Consider the following 22,588-nt stretch of genomic DNA (forward strand, 5'->3'; position numbering starts at 1 on the left):
CAGGGAGTGTTCAGTCATCCTAAAAACTGCCTCATCCTTAGCCATCAGGAGTGGCTTTTGGAGGAAGGCAAGAGGGATCTATGGATGACATGGCCTAGATGAGGAAGTAAAGTGTCACATATACTCACAGTAAAGAAACCGGAAAACTGAACCAACGGTGTCCATGGTTTATACAGAAGAGACGATGCAGGGCTTATTTTACAGGTAGGAAGAGGTGCTGCCCACTCATCTGCTCTTGGACTCCAAGGACCTGAGCTGGACAGTGCTGTCCTTACCTTGAAGCACCCGCCTGACACGAATTCCACTGTTATCTGTGCTCCTTCCCCATCTCACAAGGAAGCACACAACATCGCTGGAAACCCCAAGCAGCCGAGTTTCAGTGTGTCTGTCATTCTATCTCAGTTCTTCTTGAGAGAGGTCACTACAACAACAATAAAAGCAACAACAACAACACAGCAACACAGAAAACCTGAGCCTGAGTCCAAACTCTAAAACATCTGCTAATTATCCACTGAGTCAAGACATGGAGATGATGCATCTCCCAGTCCCAGTCAGGCATTATGGCCTCCCCACAACCACACAGCAGCACCATTGGTAGAAACACAGATGGACCCATTTCCTAAAGACGGGTATCTTCCCTGCATTCTGGGTAGCTGGAACCAGAAGAATATGCTACTTGTGGTGACCCCAGGCTCTTCCTATGGCCATAGCGAGGACCAGAGGGGCCACTAAGACGTTTGCCACCTTCCCTGGGAAGAGTTGCGTTTCGGGTCAGCTGTGAAGGAGGCATGAAGGTCGATGCAGCGCAGCGACGCCATGGTGAACACAAAAGCTGCTGAGAAGGCCAAGCAGCCCCCTCTGTAATCTGTAAATAGCAGAAAGATGTGGACAAAACTCAACCCAAGACAGCACAAACAGCAGGTGTGGATTAGATGCTGACAGCTGGGGTGGAGAGAGCAGGAGGCCCACACAGCAGTACACTCCTGACCCACCTGGCTGAGACTGCCACAGGCAGTGGAACTGGGAGGTGTACAAATGGCCAGGGCACAGTTCGGCCAGGTCTGGTTGACAGACACCTAGCTGCTCCACGGCCCTCGGAAGTATTGCCTGAAGGTACACGCTCAGCCACAAGGAGCTGCCCGGGAACAGAGGAGAGAGGCTGCCTGGTCTGGGGACTTCGGAGACTGGTCCTGCCTCTGTTTCTCCCCTTCCCCTCACATCCTCTCTGTATGCTGTTCCATGTCTGTGTCCTGTAGAAAACACAACACACGGTAATGGACAAATCCATGGTTCTTATCTCAGAGCTGACACACTTTCTGACACATACAGCTGTCACTCAACCACCTTATGTAACTTGTCAAGGGGAAGTCCTTGAGCTCTTGAAACTCATCTTGTGTCCAAAGTGCAAAACAAACAAAAACATCCCCAAAGGAAACCAATACCTAGAGAGAAAGGGCATAGATGTTGATGTGTGTGAACAGGGCTACACTGGGAGCCTTGCTACTCTCTTTTTGCTGGGAAACAAGCCCAGGCCACAGACTATGTGAGGAGCATGCTGAGGGGCCACTGTGATATGCACTGACTTCTGACCTCTGTCCTCTCTCATATCTATGGGTGCCTGGGCACCGCTGGGTAGCTTCTCTGCCCTTGGGTCTCTGCTGGGATCCTCCTATGGGCACATCTGCTGTAGCTGGACTGGGTGAAGGTTCCAGAGGCCTCGCTTGTGGAGTTGAGCCTGGGAGGTGAGTGGGCTGGACTGCCTTGGTTCTCTTCCATGTGGCCTCTCCCAGCAGAAGAGCTAGATGCCTCCAGTACGGCAGCGAGGTTCCACAATATAGGGAGAAGTATGTGGTGAGGAGGACTCTGGGAGGCTGGCTTACTGGGACAACAGGCACAGTCTCCTCAGGTTGGGCTGTGGCAGAGCACTAGACACTCAAGAGATGTGGGGGCCTGTCTTAGTTAAGATTTCTATTGCTGCGATGAAGCACCATGACCAAAGAGCAAGTTGGGGAGGAGAGGGTTTATTCAGTTTATACTTCCACATTGCTGTTCATCACCAAAAGAAGGCAGGACAGGAACTCTAACAGGACAGGACCCTGGAGGCAGGAGCTGATGCAGAAGCCATGGAGTGGAGCTGCTTACTGACTTGCTCTACATGGCTTGCTCAGCCTGCTTCCTTATAGAATCCAGGACCAGCAGCTCAGGGATGGCACCACCCACAGTGGGCTGGGCCCTCCCCAACTGATCATTAATTGTGAAAATGCCTTACAGCTGGATCTCATGGAGGCATTTCCTCAGCTGAGGCTCCTTCCTCTCAGATGATTCTAGCTTGTGTCAAGTTGACACAGAAAACCAGCTAGTCAGTACAGGGCCTTTGTTGCTAGGTGGAGTTTAAGATGAGTGTCCACATTCAGATTCCACAACCAGGTACGAAGGCCACAGGGAACATCTGTTGACACTCTCTCGGTATCTATCAGTGGTCATTCTCTGCCACCCCATGACATGACTTGCAGCAGAGAAGACCTGATACAGGATGTTCCAGAGCCCTGACGATGCCTGGACTTTCATCAGTTCCAAACACAGGGAGCACTTTAGTACACAGGGACAGATCTGCTGTGGAGGTCACACAAATAGGAGTATGTATGCTTTGATACACTGTATCAAACATTTGTATGTTGATACACTGCTCTTCAGAACAACATCCGTCTTGGCCAATGCATAAGGTTGGTGCCAAGGTCCCTGCCAGTAGCTTGCTTGGATGTTATTTGGCAAGTGGGGATTGCTTTTGCTTTGAATGAAATGGGAGTTTGTGAGTTGAGACATTGTTTCCTCATGACTTTCAAGTCTTACATTAAGCCTCACTTCCCTGGGAAGTCCTTTAGAGTATAAATTATCATTATTTTATAGCCATGTCCCATTTTGCTCCTCTTTATTTTAACATGCGGGACTCTTCCTAATTTCTCGTCTACATCCCTAATGCCCAAGGGCTCTGAGAATCGAAGAGATCAGAATTGGATTCATTTCCATCTAAGAGTGCCTGCACCATGGTATTGAAACTGAAGATTGACTGATGCTTTACCTCTTAACTTCCACCACGTCTCCCTCGCCACTCTTTATCTTTGAAACTGCTGACTAAAAAGTGAAAGGCCACTGACCTGGTCCTCTCTGAGGAGGCCTTAAATGAGAGCTGTGTTATAAGGGGCAAAGGCCACTACATGTGGCCTTTGGCTGGAATGATACAACCTCTGCCATCTTCACGCCACTCCATGGTCAGCTAGAATTCTAATCCTTGGAGCATCAAGAAAATTCATTTAAACTTTTGTTCCTTCTATAATAAACCCTCAACCAACTTCTCCAGGTTAGTGCTGATTCTGGGAAGTCTAACATGTTGCTAGGTCATCGCCCAGGCTGTTCTCCTGTTTCTTGGACCTTTCTGAGTAGTGTGTACTGCTCTTCTGGTAGCTGTTGACTTAATGTCTTACCTCCTCTCAGCCTTTTCCATTGCCAGCCTTCTCTCCATCCTGGCTTACCTTGCCCTACCCCATTTTCATCTCTTAAGTTAAAAAGGTATTCCTGTAGAATTATTTTTTTGAAGATTTGCCCAAGTTTATTGACGTATAATTTAGCTACATTAAACAGTATATTTAAAGCATACCATTTTATTGCGTCTGGCATTTACAATGAGCACATCTCAAGCAATATTTCAACCACCTACCTTGGAAGTTCTTTGTGCCCTTTTTAGTCCGTTCCTCCCTCCCTCCATCCCCACACAATCACTGGTACATTGTCTGCACACAGACAGTTTCTATTTTTTGGTGTCTATATGAATCATGCAGCATGTTCTCTTTTTGCCTGGCTTCTTTCGTGCAGTGAACTGATGTTGACTTTCTTTTCTGTTGTTGCTTTGGTTAAATAGTTTGCCTTTATTGCTCAACATTATTCCAGAAATGATTTTTCTTTTTCTACTGCAGTACTTGTTTTCTGTTGCTATCATGAAACACCTGGAGTGAGGTACTTGTGAAGAAGAGGTTTATTTGGTGCACAGTTTTTGGAGTCATCAGGGAATAGTGCTGGCATGGCTGTCCTCTCAGCAAGACCCCCCCCCCCTGTGGCATCACTATAGCAGAAGGGGGTAATCCAGAGACTGGGAGCCACAGCAAGAGGAAGAGCCAGAACTGATTTTATTATAATAACCCTCTCCAACGGCTGACTCAGGGTCCTTCAAAGAGCCCCTTGTCCCTTTAGTAGGTGGCACCTCCCAAAAAGTGACATCTAAAACTTAAAAGTCCACCACCGCCCAACATCACCACCCTGAGGGCTAAGCTCCCAACACTTGAACCACTGGACAAACTCAGACCAAACCTAAACAGATGGACTTGAGGTTGTCGATCTTTGGCTACAACGAACCTACAAACACCCTTGTAGAGGATTTGGGGCTTTGTATTTTCGTTTCTCTTTGGTAAGCACCTGTAAGTGGGGTGGCTGAGTTGTACGGCAAGTGCCCTTTTAACTTTCAAGGTACTGTCAAGCCGGTCTGCAAAGTGGTTGTACCAACTTCGGCTCCCACTAGTGACGTGTGGACGGTTCATTTGTTCTGTGTTTTCACCCGTTTGGTCATTGATCATCGGAAACTTCCATCTTGGGAAGTGTGCACTTGCCCAGGTGTATCCGGTGCATTCCTGCTCATCTACCTGTTGCCTCCATTTCTTTTTTCCTCTCTCCCTTCTTATTTTTTTCCTCTGGGCATTAGTGAGATCAGCATGCCTGAGAATAAAGCCCACAGGGAGAAAGTTGGCAGCAGATTGGAGGGAGACAGGTTAGCCCAGGCCGGTGGTGACGATGCAGGCCTGCTTGAGGTAAGGTGGATTCCATAACTACTCCCCAGGAACCAGGACACCCCCCTTTTGTTTAAGCTCATCTGACTGCGGTGCCCTTCACTTGTAGTAGTGAGGGTCCTAACATCTGTAGCATTTTGCCAGGCCTGGGCTGCCACTCACTTCATAGCTGAATGCCTTATGCTGGCATTCAAATCAAAAGCCTCTGACAGATAGTTGGGTTAAGATCTATTCTTTCAGGGGTCACTAACAGCCCTGGGTCAAAGTATCCAACGTGTCCCCATATCACTGCCACACTGCAGGGTTTGTTTAACCAAATACTCCTGCTTCAGGTATCCATTGTAACACACCAGGCCCTTTAATCTTTAACTAAATTATCATTTCACAATGTGATCCAAAAACTTTTGGAAAGCAGCCTGAACTTCTCAGGATCATTTCCTTCCGTTTTAGTAATTAGATTTAATACTTAACAAAAACATGCCCTCATTTTCTCTGAGTGCTAAATCTGCAAATAGCAGCATATGTACAACGTTTGTGAACACGCAGGAGGCAAGCCCCCTTCCAGTGACACATGGTTCCCAGGCATTCCTGGATCAATGTGAGGTCTTTCTGAGTAGAGGAAAGGTCTCAAAGTAGCGAGAGAATTGAGGTAGATCCCGTTTGATCCCCTGTCGGAGACTTTCAGGAGTCCTGGACTTGCTGGGTAAGCCTACCTCACCAGAAAGACTCCAGCTTGCCCCAGGCGGCCTTAAACAGCTCCACCCAACAAAAACAGAGCTCCTTCAGAGCCTAGGTTCCAGAAAAGCAGTCAGGCTCACAAACTCCCTGCGAGCCATCCCTACTGCCCGCCCAGCCGCTAAGCCCCGCCCTCGACCCCGCCCCACCAGGTTTCAGTGGCCACGCCCTCTGGCGTTGGCGCTCCGCCCCTGCGTGGGGAGGCGGGAGGCGGAGTTGGCGCGGAGGAGGCGTGGCCGTGCCGGCGGAGGCGCGGGCGGGCGAGCGGGCGAGCCCCGACTTTGGCTGTGACACCCACGGCTCGCAGCGGTGCTGCTGCGCGGCGCGGGCTCAGGACGCGCTCCACCGGACCTCGCGCCCTATTTGGGCACCGGACTTTGCCGGGATCAACGCAGGGGCGACGCCGCAAGTCTTGGTGCAGCTTCGGGGGCCGAATTTCGCCGCCGTTCCTGCGGCTTCTGAGCAAGCCTTCCTTGCTCCCGGAGAGCGGCACCGAGAGTTCCCCCGCACAAGGAGCCAGGACGCGCCGGGCGAGCCACGGGGGACCCGGGACCGACCCCAGCAGAGCGGCGGAGAGGTGTGGCGGGGATCAGAGGGCCGGGGGTGGGTCCCTGAGCCCCTGCTTGGGGTCTGCGCCTGCTTGCTCAGCTCTGAGTTCCCAAGTTCCAGTGCTTTGGGCGCAGAGGGGCTTCGTCTTCTTGTCTGTCTGCAGGAGCTCCGGTGGGGGTGTCCGAAGTGAGGAGGTGGCTCCTTCGCTGCCAGAGCGGAGAGGCATGGGACTAGTGGGGATAGCTCTCTTCCCTTTTTGGACCCTGTGAGATAAATAATCCGAGGAAAACCCACGGGGGGCAGCCTCATAGCGTCTGCATTTTCAGGAGTTGACTTGTCCCCCACTAGTTATGAACTACTAATGAACTACTAACACTACAGGAGTGCTAAGGGTTGATTGATTAACTTCAGTCAATTTCCATGTCAATTTCTAGGTGTCCCAGCAAAATTTTGAACATTAGCCATGGAGGATGTGATGTTTGTCTGCAGCAACTTCCTTGATCCGTAAGTCCTGCAACCTTCCATTCTTTTGTGCGCTTATAAAGGCTCCCAGGCTTCTCTATCCAGAGCTGTTCTGTGTTGGTTGGCCATGGGGAGCACCCTGGGCTGCCATCGCTCTATCCCCAGAGACCCCTCAGACCTGTCACATAACCGTAAATTCAGTGCAGCTTGCAACTTCAGCAACATCCTGGTGAATCAGGAGCGGCTAAACATCAACACTGCCACTGAGGAGGAACTGATGACCCTGCCTGGGGTGACACGTGCAGTGGCCAGAAGCATTGTGGAGTACCGAGAATATATCGGTGGCTTCAAGAAGGTGGAAGATCTAGCTCTGGTCAGCGGTGTAGGGGCCACCAAACTGGAACAGGTCAAGTTTGAGATCTGTGTGAGCAGCAAGGGTAACTCTGCTCAGCACTCTCCCAGCTCCCTGAGGCGGGACCTGCTGGCTGAGCAGCAGCCCCATCACCTGGCCACCACTGTGCCCCTCACTCCGCGGGTCAATATCAACACAGCCACCCTAGCCCAGCTCATGAGTGTCCGAGGCCTCACGGAGAAGATGGCTGTCAGCATCGTGGACTACCGCCGGGAACACGGTCCTTTTCGCAGTGTTGAGGACCTGGTGAGGATGGATGGAATCAATGCCGCCTTCCTGGACAGAATAAGACACCAGGTGTTCGCAGAGAGGTCCAGGCCCCCATCTACCCACACCAACGGAGGTCTTACCTTTACTGCCAAGCCTCATCCCAGTCCCACCTCTCTGAGCCTGCAGAGCGAGGACTTGGACTTGCCACCAGGGGGGCCCACACAGATTATCTCCATGAGGCCCTCGGTGGAGGCCTTCGGAGGGATGAGGGATGGGCGGCCTGTGTTCAGGTTGGCCACCTGGAACTTGCAGGGCTGCTCTGTGGAGAAGGCTAACAACCCTGGAGTCCGAGAGGTGGTGTGCATGACGCTTCTGGAAAACAGGTGAGGACAGGAACCACCAAGGGTGCTGGAAGTAAAGACAGCTGGCATTGCCTCCTCCGAGGACACAAATGAGTGGATCCTTTAGTGGCAAGGGAGGGGAAAGAGCGTTTAATCCACGCTCCCGAGGTCCCAGCTGGTGTTCTCACCTAGAGCTGATTGCCCTGCAGTGGACACCTTCTAAGTGGAGGCCGTGTGGGTGTAGGATCTGCTTTGGAAGGTCGTTGGTTCACGGGGCTCCACAGAGTTTAAACTGAGTTAGGGATTCAGCTTGGGAACTGAGGTATAATTTTTCGTGTAAGGAAAAAAACAAACTGAGTTTTTAAAAGTTGTCTTAATGGGAAGGAAAGTCATGTTTTCCCATCAAATACACCTGTTTGCATGCAGAGAGCCCTTGTATTTGCAAACACATACACTGCATTTGCCAGGGTGCTGTGAACAGAGCACTTGGCACTTGGTTTTCCCTGTGGAACCTGAACTTGGCCTTTAGCACGCTCTGCTCCTTCTCCTGTCCTGTAGCCAGAACAGGCCAGTTCAGGCGTGGGTACTCGACAGATTGTTGCTTCTGAACTCAAGGAGGAAAAACTGGCAGGAGGGGCCAGTGGGAGAGAACGTTTCTAATAGTCACACAATCCCTGCTGTAGGAACATCTGCTAACCTCCCCCCCCCCCCCCCCACACACACACAGCGGAACGGTACATCACGGCAGGAACTGCTGCAGTTTGTAAAATAGTGTGCAGTGTAATGCTGTTAGCTCCTTTCTGGGTCAGACATCCTTGGATCCCCACCTTCAGAGGTCTGGGGTGCAGTGCCGGGGGTCCTTGCTGCCTTCCTTTGGGGAGGCTGAGCTGCTTGGCAAGGTGGTAGTTTGGCGTCTGGAAGCGAGATGTGAACTCTCAGTGGGAAATCAGTGTATTGTGGCAGGTCATCAGGACAAATCAGTGAGCAGAAAAGCAGGTCACAGCATTTTCTTGGCACTGTCCCATGGCACGGTCTCATCACTGAGGGGAGAGAGGACTACATGGTGGATAAGTGCGGTCCTCAGGATCAGGACCAGGAGATCGCTGAGTGCTCTCCCCCTGGCCAGGCTTTACTGTCTGTCTGTCACCCCAACTCATTCATTCTGCAAACTCATCTTGTTCACAGCCCCATCATGGTGGGATTGCTAACACGGCCCCTTCACAGCTGCTTGGGGGGACGGTGGCCGGCACACTATTGTTGAATTCCCATCGGGGGCTTTCATAAGGCCCAGTGTGATGTAAAGAGAGGAGCAAGTCAGGGTCTGAAGGCTCTCAGTAGGACCACAGCCTGGGTAGTTCTTGTCCATTTATTTCATCAGCGTTCTTTGGCATGTGGCCCCTGGACCATTCCCTAGGAAGCCCTGAGTGTCAGGTCCCACTCCCCCAACCCCACCCCTGCCCCGTGCTTCTGGTGTGTTCTAGAGCTTGAGAAGCACCTGGGTTGGGCTGTCTCTGTACTTCTGAGTTTCTTTTTCAAGACTCGCCCCATGTAGTGGCATTTGTGTGATGATTTTGTGTTGAGCATTGTCGTGACTTTGTCTCCCAGCCTTTGATTTGTCCTGGTCATCCCTGAAGTTATTTGGTCCCATAACGTTCAGTCTGGTCAGGAATTGAGGGCCTTATCAGTTTCTAGGACATAGGAACATGGAGAGTGGGAGATGGGAGGGTAGGACCTGGACATGGGGTCTGTGGTCCTGGATATGCAGGAGCTCCTCAGGCAGCTGGCCTGGCTCTGTATCAAGCATGGAGCCACCAGGGGTTGCTTGGAGAGGGGCAGTAACAGATCTTGTCTGGTGTGGAGTCCTTGGGGTTTTTGTCCTGTTTTGTTTTTTGGATTTCTTAAAATATTGAAGACACTTAGCTGCTGACTTCAGGCAAGTTCACCCAAACCCAAGGTGTCGAAGGGAACACTTGTAATAAGCAATGGAAAGGTGACCTCCATTCCCACTGAATTCTCACACTAGGCTACACATATGTCCTATGAGTTAGTGACTCCTTTGGCCTGATCACAGGGCAGTCAGTATTCTGAGGACTCTTAGCACATAGTTAGTGTCTGGTAAAACCTAAGTAATAGGCTTAGAGCGTGATCCGTGCAAAGCTGGGGTGGGTGATTTGCCTGTGTGGCTGTCCTAGGGCACCAGAAGCTGTCACAGAGTCCTTAAGGACAGGTGGCATTGCCCATGCTCCAAGAGCTGTGTGTTCATACTGATTCACAAGTTTCTCAACATCCCGGGAGCTCCCTTCGCTCATAACAGGAAGCATATTTAGTGTGAGCAAGAGTAGGTGGGGGGAGTTTTCCAGGTGGTTCTGATTCTCATATGTGGATATGTGTAGTAGAAGAGTGCCATGAGTTTAGAGTGTGTCTTCATGGCTGACAGCTCCCACATCCATCTGATTGCCCCGGTAACTATAGAAAGTAGGGAATATTTCTTTACTTTTGTTAGATATTCTCCAACTTTGGGCTAGGAAACAAGAGACGGAGTTAAGCCACTTGCCTCTGAAACAGCTCATTTGTGACTAACCCGGGACAGGGACCAGGACCAGCTGACTTTATAGCATGCTCTTTACAAGCGTGATGTTTGCTTAGGCATAGCACCTGCACGCCGCTTCTTGGTTAGGTGCCCCACGCTGTACTGGACCAAAGGTATTTGCCAACTCCTTTGCCAGTCACAGGTGTTAAATCCATTAGAAAGGCATTGTAAAGCAAGCCTTGGGTGGTTGTGCAGTGGGCCTGCCTGTCTCTTAGCTTCCTTTCTGTGAGTTTGCTCAAGCGTGTGCGTTTCCTTAGAGAGAAGTTACCTGTGTGGGAACCGGAATCTTTATTGCCCTGATGTGCTGGCAGTTTGATAGAGGGACATGTCTGAGCCAGAAGAAACTGTGTTTTGCATGTGAACCCTAAGGTAGGACCTCTCAGAGCTAGATAATTAAAGTCGCCAGGAGCCTTCGGGGACACCGTGCTGTGGTACGTGCCCGTGCACTGACGGTGTCATCAGATTCTTTTGCCAACCTTTGGTCTTAGGCAATGTTCTTCCTCCTTCAGTATTCATGGAGCAAGACTGAAAGAGGAATGCTTCTCTAAAGATCCTTGCAAAACTCGGTGAGAGCGTGAGGAAGGATCCTTCCGGGTTTGCTTATTTATTGCTGAGTAGTCATTCTATCTTAAAGAATTCCTTTGGTTTCTGACGATAACTGCAAGGAAGAGCTGACAGATAATCTCCAAAAGAAATAAGGAGATTTAGCATCCCACTTGCCTGTTTTCACTACATTCTGTATCAGCAGGAAACGGATGTCAAAGTAGTTAGCTTCTTAATGGTTTCAACCTTATTTCTTGCCGAGTCTCCTCCGGCAAAGCACAGGTAGATTAGTGCCTGCACCATGTACATGTACAGTAATCAAAACAAAACCCGCCGGCAACAGGTTTTAGTCTGTCAGACTTGATTAGTGGGATCAACATAGATAGAATTCATCTTATCATTCGATTCATTCACTGAAAAATACATATTGAATGCTCACTTGCTGTGTACATGTATAAACACAATTCAGGGATCAGCTTGGCTCACCTCCATGACAGAATTAAGTAAATGTCAGTCACTTCTTTTTTTGTTAACTCACAAAGACTGATTTGGTATCTGATTGTATTTTTCCCATATGAATAATCGGCTCATGTTGGGGAATTAAAGAGTAGGTAGAGGAACCAAATATAATATCCAGGGGCAAAACTGCTCAACAATCCTCTTAAAGTAGATGATACTTGATATCTTTTGATAGCTGTGGAACCAGAGGCTCAGAGGGTTGAGGTGGTATCCCAGCAGCCTTCAGAAATATAGATGCTGGCCGGGCGGTGGTGGCGCACGCCTTTAATCCCAGCACTCGGGAGGCAGAGCCAGGCGGATCTCTGTGAGTTCGAGGCCAGCCTGGGCTACCAAGTGAGTTCCAGGAAAGGCGCAAAGCTACACAGAGAAACCCTGTCTCGAAAAACCAAAAAAAAAAAAAAAAAAAAAAAAAAAAAAAAAAAAAAAAAAAAAAAAAAAGAAATATAGATGCTGGAGCCAGGATTTCAAGCTAGGCATTTGTCTGATTTCAAAGCCAGGAGTAGGTGGGTATTTTACTAAATTCAATATGTCCTTCCATGTCCTGTTTCTGACCCGAGACCACAGTTCATTGCTTCCTCCTTGTCTCGGGTCAAGCATCAGGGGTTTGGGAGAAAGATGGCTTCACTAAAGTCCCTGAAACTTCTCAGCCTCAGGAGGCCTCCATGCCTTTTCCTGCTTTTGTTCCTCCAAAGGATGGGGTGGTAGCCAGATGTGTGCAGCAAATTCAGAGGACGTCAAGGCCTCTCTGTTTGGCCCTAAGTATGAGTTTGAGACCTTGGGCTCTACTCCAAGGTGGAGTTCCTGTTTGCAGAGCCAAGGAATTCTGGGTCATTTCCAGACAGAAGGGTGGTCTGCACGAAGACTGTCGTGGATTTGTAAGAAGGTGGGGTGAGTCAAGGGAGGTCTCAGTGTGGATATCAATCACTCAGGGTTATTTCACAGAAAGGAAAAGGGTTATGTTTGTTTTTCAGAAAGGTTGAATTTCTTTGGGGTCTAATGTCAAGGTCCTGTGGAGGTTTGATACTGTTGATTTTTCCAGGTGACTAAACATTCTTTCAAGAGTTGTGGGCTTTTTTGAGCTTTCTCTGCTCTTTCAGGCAAAGCCAGTGCTTTGCTGGAACTTCCCTTCTGGGTAGGGAGATAAGCGTGTCAGCACCCAGGTACCTAACTTCAGGTAGGTTCAAAGGCTGAAGATGACGGAGATGAGGCAAAGGGAAGCTGGTTTAGATAAAGGGGCGGGGGGCGGGTCAGAGGAGGCCTTGTCCAGATGCTGGAGGATGGCAGGGAGCCAGGTGTGGAAAATCTGGGGTAGCAGCAGAGGCCGCTGCAGCCTAAATGGGTTGAGTTCTGGGAGCTGTAGAAGAGGCTGTTGTTGCTTCAGGTGTAGTGACTGGGGAGATGAAGGACCGACTTAGAGGTTAAAAACTGAAGGGATTTATCTGTGTTTGGGATGGTCTGAGGACTGGGTGGTGACTTGTTTGAAACCCTGTGAAATTCTTGGAATACAAGCTCAGGGGCATTTCAGAAATTCTGGGGCCAGCTGGTATGTTTCTGCACTGTGTGAACAGGACACAACTCTCTGACCTTACCTCTCCTCCCTGTGTACACTGCACTCTGGACAAGGGTTTTGGGTACCCATAGCAGTTTGAGGCTATGGCCTGACTTCTGCCCCAGAGTGGCATCTGGCAAGGCCATATATGCTTTTAGCATCAATGACATGTAGAACAAAGTCATGCTTAGGGATTATAGGTAACTTTTCATCAGAAGATATTTATGTTAATTTATATCCTTGTTGATTGAACACCTACTCTAAGCTTATTCCTCTGTGAGGTCAGTGGCACAGAGACATGCCCTGTGTTGAGGGAACCGACAGTCTTGAAAGGAGATAGGAACCTAACAGGTAGTTATCAAGGCAATGTACAATAGGAGAGAGGAAGTGAATATTTCAGAGAGCCCAGAGAGCACAGGGTACCAGTTTGCTTGGTTCCAGAGGGTATGTGGAAACCTCAGCCTTAGGGGACAGTAAAGACCAACTTGGGAACAAGCTCATTGGGAGGGAGTTAGCATTTGACAGGGAGAGATGTGGGAACAATTGGGGCTAATAGTTAGCAGCCCCTCCATGCCTTCCCTTTCTGGTAGAGCCAAGGGCTGAAAGGGCCAAGCTGGGCTCTCTCTGGGCTTATAATGTATAATACGTAGAGACATAGAAAGTTTCTTCTAGAATAGGGTACCAATAATTAACATCAAAAGCAGATGTTTTTATCATAATTTTTTGGGCCTTTCGTGGTAGCACACCTTTAATCCCAGCACTGGGGAAGCAGAGGCCAGGCAGATCTCTGTGAGTTCAGTGATGGCCCCTGGTCTACATAGCAAGTTCTAGGACAGCCAGGCCTACATAGAGAGACCCATTCTTTAAAAAAAAACAAACAAAAACAAAAAACAAACACATGAAAACCAAGTAACAACAGTAAAGAAAAACAAGTGTCTTAATCCATTAAAAAAAAGAATCTTTGCTAGTAGCAAATAAAATGATTCATTCCACCAAAGTTCTATTCACTCATCACCTCATCTGTGTGCCGTAGGGGCATCGCGGTGGGATCCTAAACTCTAACTCTCCCTCTTCCATCAGGACAGTGAGGAGATACCACAAAAATGCTGGGTGAAAGTTTTCTCACTTTACTCCACGTAAGGCTCTCAGACCTTATTCTGGATCACAGTTATTGTGGTGCTGTGATGGATAGCTGCCACACACATGGATGCTGGTGGCTGGGAGCCTGTGGAGGGTATCCTAAAATAAACATGTCATGGAAAAGAAGTCTGGAGTCCTTCAAAGTCCCATATAAAGAAACCCAGTTTTTTGTTTTTTTTGGTTTTTCTTCTTCTTTCTATGGTTCTCTAACTAATGTTGGTTTGTGCTTATTCCCAACCAGCCTATGTTTCCTGAGGATTCTATTTTGGTCAGGCCATTACCTGATTAAGCTGTTAGGCTGGGCCTTTGATTGCGAGGCTGCTGTAAAGTCCTGAAATGGAGTGCCTCACCAGGGGAACGCTGCCCTCCTTGTCTGTGTCTCCCACATCCTTCTGGCCTCAGCTCTGTAATCTTTGCTGGTTCAGCATTGGAGGGCACATTGCTACTTTGTCTTTCTCAATTCAGGCTAAAAGCATGGCGTCTGAGAGGGCGGTTTAAGGTAGATGGTATTGATCTAATAACTGGTTCAAAGACAATCTCTCCTGAAGTTGTGTGAGCAAATCCAGTCCAACTTACATTTTAAAAAATGCCTTTTAAAGAAATTAATGGTTATTATTATTAATTTTTTTATCAGATAACCAGTTTTAGCATGATACTTTCATGCGTGTGTAATGTGTGTGTTCACGTTCGCCACCCACCATTATTCTCTTGTCCCTCCACGGCTGTTTCCCAAACTGTCCCTTTCTACAAAGTCACGTCTCTAAAAAACTATCTCGATTCCACATTGGAGAGGAAACATGACATGTTTGTCTTTGTGAGTTGGCTTGTTTCTCTTGACACAGTGATCTCCATCCAGTTCCATCCATTTTTCTGCAAATGACACCATTTCGCTTTCTGTTATTTTTAAGTAGAAGAAAAAGTAAACAACTGTGGTCTGAAACAAGGATTGGCTTTCTTGGCCTTCTTGCTGTCAGCTCCGTTTCCTCTTTTCCCGTCTTGGTAAGAGTCGCTACAGTGGCAGATCCGGGTGTCATTTTGCCATTTGCTCTTAACAAATGGCACAAAGCGATCTCCAATCTTAAACCTTCAAGTCTCACTTTAAATTGTAAAATCCTCCATGCCGCCTCCCTGCTGGATGAGGCTGAGGCTTTTGCCTCTTTGGTAGCACCACACGTGCCAAGAACAAAAACAGATAACACTGGATGTACTGGGGCTGAGACCTGAGTCCAGCCAGTGTCACCTGTGGCCATCGTCTTTGTCCCTGTCTGATGGACACAAAGGGGATTGCTCAGGGAAGCCGAGACCTCTGTTAGGGTCACATGGCTTTTCATAGTGGACTGTGAATTATGGTCTCAGCAGTTAGTGTCTAAGTTTGGTAGTTAGAAAGTGCCTGTAAGTTCAGTAATCCTCATCACAGCCTGCGTCTGCACCAGCAGCTCCTACTCACTCTGCTCTTGAGTTCTTTCAGCGTGTGGATACACAGTGATGCCACCATGCCAGTGAGTGCATGCATTTGCTCTGGCCTTTGCTTTTTCAAAGTGGAGCAAGGATATTTGTGAAGCAAACTGGGTGTAGGGCACTGTGAGTTTTTTTCTTTTTATGACTTTTGAGTCTTTTATAGTTATCTTGCCCACATCTTTTTTGACAGCAATTTCTTACATAATTTGCTTTTATAGAAGAAGCCTTCCAAGTATTCATCTTCATTTTCTTAGGAGCAGCTTTTCTTTCTGTTCACACTTCTGGTCCAGGAGTTGGTGTCACATTTTAGGAGGTGGTCGTCATGTGTGCAACCGGCATTAACAGTCTAGGGAAGGATATAGTTGGCTCCCAGTAAGCACAGGATTCCCATAGGCATGGCTGACCCAGTCAGGAATGTTCAGTGTGCAATGGGTCTCCTCAGTCTGCATAGACAGAGGAAGGGAACAGTCTGGTGGGCCTTTTGAGTTGAAGTTGCTGAAAACCAAACCAAACCAAACCAAACCAAACCACATCTGTTATGTGTGTAAAAATTACTAGTACCTACAGATGAACCTCAAAATACATTAGCCAGGTATGGTGGTACATACCTCTCATTTCAGCATTTGGGAGGTAGAGGCAAGAGAATTGTGAATTTGATTGAGGTCAACATGAGCTACATGGACTCTGTCTCAAACAGGGTAGAGAGGTTGCTGACTCTTGGCAGTAACTGAAGTTCTTGGCTCATTATGATTTTCCTTCAAAGGTGACTCAAAAGATGTGGCTAGTTATAAACTCACAAGTTGATTGTGCCAGTGCTCCAATTCTCTCTAAATGTATTGTTTCATCTCTCAGAAAGGTAAATAGCAATGAACTTTATTTTCTTTGACTTAAAACTTGTATTGGTCAACAGGTTTTAAAACAGTGGCTCTCAACCTGTGAGTCACAATCCCTTTTGAGGGAGGTTGAACGGCCCCTTCACAGGGGACACATATCAGATATTTACATTACGATTCATAACAGTAGCAAAATTACAGCTATGATTTAGCAACGGAATAATTTTATGGTTGGGGTCACCAGAACATGAGGAACTGTATTAAAGGGCATTAGGAAGGTTGAGAACCACCCTTTTAAAATTTACTGCTTATGAAACCTGTGAATTATTCTGAACTGGGACGGATTTTTAAGAAGGAAGGTTGGATTTGATGGATTTGATTTATAAAATATTTTTCCGAGTTTTAAAGTTCACACAGTCTTTTTAAATGTTCTGAATTGAATTTAAAGTTTAACTTTTAAAAATATGGAATATGTGTGATATCTCTCTGTGGCCAAGGGGAGCATTTCAGTGCCTGTGAACTGGACACAGCCAAATAGCGGGCAACATGACGGTTACTCATGACCTTGTATTATGGTAGTTTTGATGATTACACAGTTATAATAAAAATATAAGCCATTGTTAGATATTGCTAGTTTTGACTTAGAAGTAAACGTTTTTATCTTTCTAATTCTGGAGTAAACTTAATTGAAAAGTGTCTAAGGTGATGGTTCAAAATGTCACCATATACAACCACTTACCTAAGAAAAGCAAGGATTTCTTGACATTAGCCAAACAAACCAAGACACAGAAATAACCTGGAGGATGAATGGGAGGCAAGATTGCAAGGTTATCCATAAGCCCTGATTTCAGATATAGTATTTTTTATTTATTTACATTTTTTTTTTGAAACAGGGTCTCACTATGTAGTCCTGACTGGCCTAGAACTCTCTATGTAGACCTGGCTGGCTTCAAATTCTGCCTGCTTCTAGCTTCTGAATGCTAGGATTAAAAATGTGAGCCACCACACTGGGATCAGATACAGTATTTGTGTTCATCAGAACTATTGTGTTAGGCCAGGAGGGTGGAGTATTATAGTTCCAGCACTATGGAGCCAGAAGCAGGATTGGGTCCAAGGATTCTGTGCTCCATGGTGAGACCCTATCTTGTCTTAAGGCCTGCCTCTCTCCTGAAATAAAAATCAAAGAAGAAAGAGGGAGGGAGAAAGGAAGGAAGGGAGGAAGGAAGGAAAGGAGGAGGGATGAAGGGTATATTGATTGATCAATTTTTTTGCAAAGCATTATATACTTAGATGTATACATTTCTTCAAAATCGCAGAAGTCTCTTCTATTCTGAGGCTTTTTCCACTAGGAAGAAAAGTGATCTCTATTTTCTGCCAAGTACCTGGAATTGTGAGAAGGGGCAGCAATATTTCTGTAGATAGGGTGTGTTCTAGTCAAGAAAGAGGGTTGCCATGGTAAAGTTATGTGAACTTGGAGGCCTAAACAACTGAAATTCATTGTCTCCATGCTGGAGTCAAGAACCCACAGGTTCATTTTGCCTTTACCTCTTTACAGACTTTTAACTTCAGATAGTCACATTGTGAGGTACTGTGGATTAGGACTTAACATGTGAAATTTAAGGGGATACCATTCAGTGTACAAGAAGATAATTTAGGAGGAACTGACCAGTGTGTTCCTTCTTGGCCATTTGTGAGGAAGACATATCTCTGAATTTTTCTGGTGAAAAATTTCAAGGTATTCAGTGCACAGATTGAAGCTGGCATCCAGTTACTGGGGTGGCACTGACCTCTGACATGAGGACAGCTTTCTTACAGTCTTTTGGGACCTGGGGTTAGTTTTCTCTGCACTGCCCTTCAGAGGCACCAGCCTGGACATCCCTCTGGAAATCCATCGTGCCCTGAAGCCTTGTGGTCCATCTCCACTCCCAGGCAGCAGCCTTCAGTCTGCCAACTTTGGTGCTTGCTCTTAGCCCCAGGTAATTTTGGCACATGAGCTTGCCAGGCCCTAGTCACTAACTTCAGGTAGGATTTAGCGTCTTTCTGTTGTTTAGAACTCTGTGTCCTTTAGACCTGCAGTGAGATCCAGAGCGCCCGTGGTAGAGCCAGTGCAAGCTGACTTTTGTTAGTAAGTGCCCAGTTAAGGGCTCCCCCCCATGCCCCCCCCCCCCCCGCCACTGTAGCAGACCCTGTACTGTGACTGCATGTATCCACCTTCCTAGATTGAAGGTTTCACGAAGGTAGGAGCTATGTCCTGGAGCATAGTTTTGGCTCAGCAGCACTAAGAGATTCGTGGCAAGAATATGTGCTTGGTCACATTTATTATTTCAGTGCCACTGGAAGCATTTTATATTCAGTAACTAACTTTATTCTCACACTGACAAGTGGGTACAGTATGTCCATCATATACACAAGGACTTCCTTGCAGAATTTCAGCAAGCTTGCAGGGAGTCATTTGGTTGGTGAGCAGAGAGCCGGCCCAGTCTCCTTTATAAAGAGAGTTAGAGATTCTGTAAATGTGGAGAGGACACAGGAGGTCAAGAAGGGGATAGTTCTATACCTGGAGAGGCTGGAGAGGCAGCATGGGTTGTGGGGTGGCACCCTGTGTCTGTGAGGGAGCTCCAGGTGGTTGTCAAGTGGTGTGCAGGAAGTCACCCTGTCTGTCACAGTGAGGCCAGCAATGCTGGGCTGTGTGGTGGCTGGCTTTGTTCTTGTAATTGGAATATGACTTCCAGGCCATGCTGCTCACCACTGAGAAGTGACAGTTAGTTGGTTTTTATTATGTGTACAAGGTTGTCCGACTCTCACCCATCTAATTCCTGAGTGTGTTCACCATTTCATATAAACTCCATATGCCCTAGCCGTCACTTCGTATTGCCTGGACTTCCTTCATGGACACTTGGCTCTCTGTATTAGACTCATTGCACTTTGTGTGTTTCAGGCTTGCGCTATGATGTCACATATGTTAGCATTCCATTTTTTTCTTGTGAGCTGAGTAACATTTCGCTATATTGGTGGATGCTTGTTTTTTTTTCTACCTTTTGGCTATTATGAACATATGTGAAGACATTTTTAAATGGAAGATGTTTTTGGTGCTCTTGACTATCTACAGAGAGTCAGGTTCGCTGGGCCAGAGTTAATTTTGTGTTTAACATTTTGAAGGTCTGCTGGACTCTTTTCTAGAGCAGCTGAATCATTTTACGTTCCTATCAGCAGTGAATGAAGGGTCATGTTTTCCACATTCCTATCCACACGTATTACTGTTTTTGTTTGATCATAGCCATTCTATTGGGTGTGGAACAGTGTGATGAGGGTTTGAGTTCCATTTCCCTAACAATCAGCGATGCTTAGCATCTTCTCAAGTTTGTTGGCCATTTACATCTCTTCTTTGGAGAGACATCTATATTTAGATCTTGGGATAGGTTGTTTTCTAATTTATCGCTAACCTGAATAAAAGGTACTGCACTGATGGCATGTCTTCTCCTTTTTCTTGCCACGTAGCCATGGAGTCTTTGCACAAGGACATAATCTGGAATAGTTTCTTTGTAATAGGAGGAAGTACTCAACAGCCTACAAAAACAAACCTCCACCTGGGAAGGTCTTGGCCGATTCTGGCTGGAGTAGTGTGTCTGAGCTGGGCTTTTAGCAGAGTCCTTCAGAGGTTCTGAGTGTCCTCCAACTTCACATTTAAGTTATGTGTTTTGGATGGGAGTTTAATGCATTTATCTGAATCCAGAGTGTAATGCACAGTATGCCAGGGACTGTGGTCAGAAGTGAACTTCTGGAATCTCACTACAGGACCTGCAGTTCCCAGTGCCTTGAAGCAGCGCCTGCTTCAGGATACTGGCCAAGCCATCATGCACAGATGAAATTACATACAACGTGTTTATTTCCTGATCCCTCTGAACCCCAGCTGTGGCAAGCTGAGTCATCCTCTTTACTTCATGGGACCTGTCATCAGCAGGGCTCCACTTCCCTTTGCTTTTGTGTTTAAAATGCCACTTCTTCTTCATGCTCCCCCAGAGACTCTCAGTGTAAAGAGATACTTATATGTCCTTAGACACATCATGTTGGGGTCCACAGAGGTTTCCTAGTGAGATCTGAGCTTGCTTTACACAGCAGGGCTGTATAAGGGGATGGATTGACCGCGTGCATGGTTACAAGGTGTTTGGAAGGGTCTGCACTTGGCTGTGCTGGGGGGAGGTCTTTTGCTCCACCCCTTGGCATTTCTATAAATAGCCCTTTAGAAGAGACAAAAGGTGCCAGTGGGTTTTGACCCAGGCCCTCCCAAGGCTATCCTGTGTATCTGTCTCTCTCCTCTATATTTCTATCTAAATATTTCTCAGTTCTCCCTGCTCAAGAGTACCCTGGGGGAAAAAGTGGGGGCAGGTCTCTCACGACATCAGTGGGATTTCTGATGTTAATTCACAAAAGTATGTTCCTCGGAAGGCTTTGCACTCAGAAGCAGTTAGTTCACTCTGCATCTGCCACATTGATGCAGCCCCCCACCCCCATCTCTCATGGAGCTCTGTCCTAGTGTTTAATTGTCCTTCTCATCCCAGAGATCTTCCTCATGTAATCCTTTAGGTAAGCTGCCATGTGGGTGCTGGGAATTGAACTTGGGTCCTCTGGAAGAGCAGTCAGTGCTCTTATCCGCTGAGCCATCTCTCCAGCCTGTACAACCTTTATGTAGTAGCCTGTCTTCTGCAGTGGCAACAGACACCTTAAACTGAGTAATTTATCTGGATAGAAATTTGTTTTGCTCATGGTTCTAGAGGTTGGGAGATGCCCAAGAATACAGTGCCAGCAGCTAGTGAGGACCATTGGGGCTGCAACATCCCGTGGTGGAAGGTTGAAAGGCAAGAGAGTAGAGAGGGCCAACTTGTGTTTGAAGAGACGACTCAGGGTTAGGAGCATGAATTTTCAAGCTTACTGCTAAGCTGGGAAAAAAAAAAGATAACTGCACCAATTGCTTTACTTGCCCTCTTTCTTGCTGCTTAGTCATGGCATCATTGCCTCAGGATGTAATCTGGAATAATTTCTTCATGGTAGGAAAAGGAGCTCAGCATCTTACCATCTGGGAAAACTCAGGGGCCTGAGTTCAGTTCTACCCACACCAGGTGGCTCAGGATCCACTGTGACTTGAGCTCCAGAGGTTCCAACAACTAACACAATGACACATACACATAGTTTAAACAAAAGAACCCTGCTCTCTTGTTAGCCAATGTGCTCCCACAGTAATGACGGCAATCCTTAGTGAGGACCAAACTCTTTGGCCTCTTCAACTGTTATTCAACCCAACATCTTTCACTAAGTGTGAAGTTCTTAACATCTGACCTTGTGGGGACACATTCAGACCATTTGTAACTCAGGACTAGTTTTCTAAAGCCTTCCTCATTAGAAATAGAGACCAGGTGATCACAACATCTGTGACGTTCTCTCATACATTTGAAGGCCTCATTTCTGTCTACTTCATATTTATCTCGTATGCCATTCCCATTCATTTCAGTTAATTTTACCCTTCGCCATGCTTTGTATGTTTCAGAAAGTTCTGATTTTAGTTTTGTGTGTGTTTGTGTGTGGTGTGTGTAGGTGTTAGTGTCGTTTTTGTGCACATATGTGCATGTGCACACCATACATGGATGCTGGGTTTCTTTCTTTGGTGGCTCTCTACTTTGGTTTAATTAGACAAGGCCTCTCACCAAAACTGAAGCTCACGGACTCAGCTGGGCCTGTTGCCCAGGGAACTTCAGGGGTCTGTGCGTCTCCGCCCGCCCCTCTTCCCCGTGCTGGGGTTATAGGTGTGTACCACCATGCCCAGCTTTTTACATGCGTGCTGGGGGTTTGAACTCAGGTCCCTGTATCTGCCTGGCACTTTATTGACTGAGCCTTCTTTCCAGCCTCTCAGGCTTTATATCTCTAAGAAACAAATGAATTTGTTTATTTACTTTTGTCTATACTCTAAACCTTAGATTTTCCAGGTATATTTTTGTATGACTAGATGCACAGATGCTAATGGACCTAGCAGAGAAGTCAAAACATATGCCACTGGCTTCAAAGCAAACAGACCAAAAAACAGTGTGTCTAAGTTACAAATGCGTAAATTTTAACCCAATTTTAGTCGTGCAAAATAAATAGAGCAATGAGTCGGGCTTTATTACAGGTCCAACTTGAGATCAGCAACCTTCGAAATGATCTTTCATGGTTCAGATGGGATCAATTAGTGGAGGCCTGCCTTATAAACCTGTTTTGTCTCGTGTCCCTAGGTTTGTGTGTGTCTGACCATGGACATATGTTTGTATATGTCTCCACCCACTGAGTGTCTGGCTATGTGAGAGCTATAAATATGTCCGTCTTTAAAAATAGATCTTTATCTTTAGTGCTAATTACATCTCTGCTTCCTTCACTTTCTCAG

At 47.0% G+C, this 22,588-nt stretch overlaps 1 protein-coding gene across 1 annotated transcript in view; it reads left to right on the plus strand.

Annotated features, from left to right (window-relative positions):
• The first annotated feature begins 5,849 nt into the window (after positions 1–5,849).
• Positions 5,850–22,588, plus strand: part of Eepd1 (endonuclease/exonuclease/phosphatase family domain containing 1) — a 108,396-nt gene continuing 91,657 nt past the window's right edge. Inside the window, exons 1-2 of the mRNA XM_059267535.1 lie at positions 5,850–6,147; positions 6,554–7,586. Coding sequence (XP_059123518.1) covers positions 6,709–7,586 — 878 coding nt within the window. The 5' untranslated portion in view covers positions 5,850–6,147; positions 6,554–6,708. The remainder of the gene's footprint in view (positions 6,148–6,553; positions 7,587–22,588) is intronic.

This window comes from Peromyscus eremicus, chromosome 7, assembly GCF_949786415.1.
Source record: "Peromyscus eremicus chromosome 7, PerEre_H2_v1, whole genome shotgun sequence".
In the NCBI taxonomy this organism is placed as follows: Eukaryota; Metazoa; Chordata; class Mammalia; order Rodentia; family Cricetidae; genus Peromyscus; species Peromyscus eremicus.